The sequence below is a fragment of the Oncorhynchus nerka genome, linkage group LG22 (genome assembly GCF_034236695.1).
Source record: "Oncorhynchus nerka isolate Pitt River linkage group LG22, Oner_Uvic_2.0, whole genome shotgun sequence".
NCBI lineage: Eukaryota > Metazoa > Chordata > Actinopteri > Salmoniformes > Salmonidae > Oncorhynchus > Oncorhynchus nerka.
Genome location: NC_088417.1, coordinates 21048778 through 21054777, shown reverse-complemented (window position 1 = coordinate 21054777; position 6000 = coordinate 21048778). Strand labels below are relative to the sequence as shown.

The window sequence follows — 6000 nt, the reverse complement described above, 5'->3', positions numbered from 1 at the left end:
GATTTGTCTCCACTTTTGTGGATAGGGGAGATGAGCCCCTGGTTCCAGACATCAGGGAAGCAGCCAGAAGTTAAAACAATGTTGAACAATTTAAGCACAGCATTTTGCAACTCAGGTGTGCTGTTTTTCAGCATTTCATTTCTGATGTTGTCTACACCACAAGCCTTTTTTGATTTAATATATTTTAGCTTTTCATTTAGTTCTTGTTGGGTTATTGGGTAATCTAATGGATTTTGGTTGTTTTTAATGACTGATTCAAGGATGTTCAATTTTTCTTTAATTTCTAATTGGTTCTGTTGTAAGTCTTTTTTTGGGATGTTTTTGTATAGATTATCAAAATAAGTTTTCCAAATTCCTACATCTTGTATGGCTAATTCTTGTGGCTTTGTTGTGCTTAAATTGTTCCACATGTCCCAGAACTGATTTTGGTCAATTGCGTTTTCAATTTCATCAAGGGTCTTGTTGGTATAATTCAATTTCTTGCATTTCAGTGTTTGTTTATACTGTTTCAGAGTTTCAAAGTATTCATATCGTAGCTCTGGGTTGTTTTGCTGCTTATGTTTTTTGTTTGACATTTGTCTTAGGTGTTTTCTAATTGTTTTACATTCATTATCAAACCATTTGTCAGAAACATTTTGATTTTTGCTTCTGATGTTGCATTGCTTTGGTTTTCTCAAATTTGCTTTCGATGCTGCTTTTTGGAATATGCAGTTGATGTTTTGGGTAGCTGAATTGACACCATCTTTATTGTTTTGGTACTGTGAGTTATTGAAAAACTGTATAGAGTTCATCATTTCATTTGAGTTCAATGTTTCAATGAATGTCTCTGCACTGTTTGGAGCCCATCTGTATGATTAGTTTATGTTGAAAAGTTTATTGGGCTGTTTTTTGAATGAATATTGCCGGGTAATTTCTTCAGAAACACGTTGATCTGACTGTGATCTGACAATGGACAATCTCTCTCTCTCTCTCGCTCTCTCTCTCTCTCTCTCTCTCTCTCTCTCTCTCTCTCTCTTCTCTTCTCTCTCTCTCTCTCTCTCTTTCTCTGTCTGTCTCATTCTCTTTCTCTCTCTCTCTCTCTCTTTCTCTGTCTCTCTCATTCTCATTCTCTCTCTCTCTCTCTCTCTCTCTCTCTCTCTCTCTCTCTCTCTCTCTCTCTCTCTCTCTCTCTCTCTCTCTCTTTCTCTGTCTCTCTCATTCTCTTTCTCTCTCTCTCTCTCTCTCTCTCTCTCTTTCTCTGTCTCTCTCTGTCTCTCTCATTCTCTCTCTCTCTCTCTCTCTCTCTCTCTCTCTCTCTCTCTCTCTCTCTCTTTCTCTCTCTGTCTCTCTCTCTCTCTCTCTCTCTCTCTGTCTCTCTCTCTCTCGCTCTCTCTCTCTCGCTCTCTCGCTCTCTCGCTCTCTTTTTCAGGGGCAGACGTAATAAACTTTGATGGACAGGGAGTTATATCTTACCGATTTAAGGTAAAAAATAAATCCTTTATTTTTTATGTAGTCATGTCTGTCTCTGTTTACTTCCACTTGAGACCATATTCTTCAATTCCAGTCCTGGAGAGCTACTGGGATGTGCAGGCTTTAGTTCCAGCCAAACACTAACATACAGTTTAATCTGATTTATAACATCAAGACATTATCATTTTGTATATATAAAACATTGTTCCCAAACCTAGGTGAAGAAGATGAAGATTATAAAGGATGTCATCGCTCTGAAGTTTAAGACATCAGAAAGTGAAGGAGTCATTCTACACGGAGAGGGACAGCAAGGAGACTATTTAACATTAGAGCTACGCAGAGCCAAACTACTGCTGCAGATTAACCTAGGTATAACACACACACATACACACACATACACACACACACACACACACACTGTCCTGATGTGTGTTTAATCCTGTGATTGCCAGGCAGTAACCAGTACGGTTCGATCCTGGGCCACACCTCTGTGACGTCTGGAAGCCTATTGGATGATCACCACTGGCACTCTGTGATGATTGAACGATACCGACGCAACGTTAACTTCACCCTGGACACACACACACAACACTTCAGGACCAACGGAGAGTTTGACCATCTCGATCTAGACTACGAGGTGAGGAGCTAAAGAAACACACACACAGACACACACAGAGTAACACAGACACACAGATACACACATAGACACACACAGACACACACAGACACAGAGACACACAGAGACACACACAGACGCACACAGACACATAGAGTAACACAGACACACAGAGACACACACACACAGAGACATACACACAGAGACACACACAGAGACACACACAGACACACAGACACACAGAGTAACACACACAGACACACAGACACACAGAGACACACACAGACACACAGAGACACACAGAGACACACAAACACACAGAGACGCACACAAACACACAGAGACACATACAGGCACACACAGACACGCAGAGACACAAACAGACACACACAGACACGCAGAGACACACACAGACACACAGAGACGCACACAGACACACAGAGACACACACCATTGTTCCACTTCTTCAGTAGCCGTTGCAGACACATTGGCAACTTTATCTTTGTATGTAGAGTGTCTCTCAGTATCCCCCCCTCCCTGCAACCCTGCCTCTCTCTCCTCCCACCCTCTACACTGTACAGTCTAGACCAATAACAGCCGTCATGTAAGACTAATTAACACTCTGTCCTGAGAGAGCACAGCAGTCAACTCCCCTCTCCCTCCTCCCTCCCCATATTCCTCTGTCTTATCTCTGACTCACCCTTTTAACACCCTCCTCAGCTTGTCAGTGTCGTACTGTCACTTCTCTTTGCTGCATTTTCTCTCCCTTCTTTTTCTTCTGCTTTCTCTTTTCTTATATTTTATTCTCTCTCTCCCTCACTCTCTCCCTCACTCTCACTCACTCTCCCCCTTACTCTTTCTCTCACTCACTCTCACTCCCTCACTCTCTTTCTCCCTTACTCTCTCTCTCCCTCACTCTCTCTCTCCCTCACTCTCTCTCTCTCCCTTACTCTCACTCTCTCTATCTCTCTCACTCTCACTCCCTCGCTATCTCTCTCTCTCCCTCACTCTCTCTCCCTCAAGCTCTCTCTCCCTTACTCTCTCTCTCTCACTCTCTCTCACTCTCTCTCCCTCACTATCTCTCTCTCCCTCACTCTCTCTCTCTCCATCACACTCTCTCTACGTTACTCTCTCTCTCCCTCACTCTCTCTATCACTCTCTCTCACTCTCTCTCCCTCGCTATCTCTCTCTCTCCCTCACTCCCTCTATCTCCCTCACGATCTCTCTCCCTTACTCTCTCTCTCCCTCACTCCCTCTATCTCACTCACTCTCTCTCCCTCGCTATCTCCCTCTCACTCTCTCTCCCTTACTCTCTCTCTCTCTCTCTCTCTCTCTCTCTCTCTCTCACTCTCTCTCTCTGTCTCTCTCTCTCTCTCGCTCCCTCACTCTCTCTCACCCTTACATTCTCTCTCCCTTACTCTCACTCTCTCACTCTCTCTCTCTCACTCCCTCGCTGTCTCTCTTTCCCTCACTCTCTCTCTCTCCCTCTCTCTCTCCCTCACTCTCTCCCTTACCTTCTCTCACTCTATCTATCTCTCTCTCTCCCTCACTCTCTCTCTCCCTCACTCTCCCCCTTACTCTTTCTCTCCCTCACTCACTCTCTCCCTCTCTCTCTCTCTCTCTCCCTCACTCTCTCCCTTACTTCCCTTACTCTCTCTCTCCCTCACTCACTCTCTCCCTCACTCTCTCTCTCTCCCTCACTCTCTCTTTCCCTTACTCTCTCTCTCTCTCCCTCTCACTCGATCTCTCTCACTCTCTCTCCCTTACTCTCTCTCTCCCTCACTCTCTCTCTCCCTCACTCTCTCTCACTCTATCTCTCTCACTCTCTCTCCCTCGCTATCTCTCTCTTCCTTCGCTATCTCTCTCTCCCTCACTCTCTCTCTCCCTCACGCTCTCTCTCCCTTACTCTCTCTCTCCCTCACTCTTGCCCTCACTCTCTCTCTCCCTCACTCTCTCTCTCCCGTATTCTCTCTCTCTCACTCTCTCTCACTCTCACTCTCACTCCCTCGCTATCTCTCTCTCCCCCACTCTCTCTCCCTCACTCTCTCTCCTTTTCTCTCTCCCTTACACTCTCTCTCCCTTACTATCTCTCTCCCTCACTCTCTCTTCCTCACGCTCTCTCTCTTCCTTCGCTATCTCTCTCTCCCTCACTCTCTCTCTCCCTCACGCTCTCTCTCCCTTACTCTCTCTCTCCCTCACTCTTGCCCTCACTCTCTCTCTCCCTCACTCTCTCTCTCCCTTATTCTCTCTCTCTCTCTCACTCTCTCTCACTCTCACTCTCACTCCCTCGCTATCTCTCTCTCCCCCACTCTCTCTCTCTCCCTCACTCTCTCTCCTTTTCTCTCTCCCTTACACTCTCTCTCCCTTACTATCTCTCTCCCTCACTCTCTCTTCCTTACGCTCTCTCTCCCTCACGCTCTCTCTCTCTCCCTCACTCTCTCCCTTTCCTCTCTCTCTTTAATTTTCCTTCCACGTGCCAGCTATAATTACCAGTGTTTGCGGTTCGATTTGTTTCCTGTACTTTGAGTAGCACTTTGATACGAGAGGAAATTAGAGTTACACTAACTCATCAGGACTAATCCATATTAGACAATTCATGCTGGATGTTAATACAATGAAACAGTACTGCACACTAATGCCACTTACAACAGTAAATAGATTTTTAAATACCTAAGGAATATCATAGGAACAAACAAATGTGCATGTATATACACATGGGTATAATGTGATGGTTGATAAGGATATTAGTTGTTGATTCGTTGACTAACTGAGTCACTCCTGATAGTGTGACTGCTTCTACTCAGTGCAGAACTACCAGAGCTACTTGTTGTGTCTTTTTAAGGCCTGAATTCCCTTATATGCTCTTGGCTTTAATTAATATGGGTAGTGAAGCATTACAGTACACACACGCACACACGCACACACGCACACATGCACACACTGAATGATGACACATGCAGGAACATTTAGGGAGCACTAAGACAGTAAAGAAAAAACACTGAATCCCTCTTAGAAGATGACCAAAATGCTGTTTTATACGTTGGTCTCTCACTCTTTTTATTACGTATCTTATCTCTCTCTCTACTGTAGTTGAGTTTTGGTGGCATGCCCTACAGTGGTAAGCCAGTGGGAGGGGGGATGAAGAACTTCAGAGGCTGTATGGAGAGCATTAACTACAACGGAGATAACATCACTGATTTGGCACGACGCAAGAAGCTAGATACTTCCAGCTTTGTAAGTTACACACACACACACTGTCAAGGTCTATCTCTCTGTTTCTATTTGTCTGTCTCTCTGTCTCCATCTCTGTCTCAGTCCATGTCTCCATCTGTCTCCATCTCTGTCTCCATCGCTGTCTCCATCTCTATCTCCATCTCTGTCTCCATCTCTGTCTCAGTCCATGTCTCCATCTCTGTCTCAGTCCATGTCTCCATCTGTCTCCATCGCTGTCTCCATCTCTATCTCCATCTCTGTCTCCATCTCTGTCTCAGTCCATGTCTCCATCTCTGTCTCAGTCCATGTCTCCATCGCTGTCTCCATCTGTATCTCCATCTGTTTCCATCTCTGTCTTTGTCTCTGTCTTTGTCTCTGTCTCCATCTCTGTCTCCGTTCCTGTCTTCATCTCTGTCTCCGTTCCTGCCTTTGTCTCCGTCCCTGTCTTTGTCTCTGTCTCCAACTCGGTCTCCATCTCCATCTTTGTCTTCATCTCTGTCTCCGTCCCTGTTGTTCTCTCTGTCTCCATCTCTGTCTTTGTCTCTGTCGCCGTCTCTGTCTCCGTCCCTGTATCCATGTCTGTCTCTGTCTCCACCTTTGTCTCATCTCTGTCTTTATCTTAATCTCTATCACCATCTCTGTCTCCATCTCTGTCTTCGTCTCTGTCTCCATCTTTATCTCTATCTCCGTCCCTGTCTTTGTTTCTGTCTTGCCTGTCTCTC

General features: G+C 45.2%; 1 protein-coding gene across 1 annotated transcript in view; it reads left to right on the top strand.

Moving 5' to 3' along the window:
• The window catches only part of cntnap2a (contactin associated protein 2a), a 383710-nt gene that overhangs the window by 193252 nt on the left and 184458 nt on the right, over nucleotides 1-6000 (top strand). The window contains exons 5-8 of the mRNA XM_065007055.1: nucleotides 1409-1461; nucleotides 1668-1818; nucleotides 1902-2086; nucleotides 5156-5299. Of these exons, the coding sequence (XP_064863127.1) occupies nucleotides 1409-1461; nucleotides 1668-1818; nucleotides 1902-2086; nucleotides 5156-5299 (533 nt within the window). The remainder of the gene's footprint in view (nucleotides 1-1408; nucleotides 1462-1667; nucleotides 1819-1901; nucleotides 2087-5155; nucleotides 5300-6000) is intronic.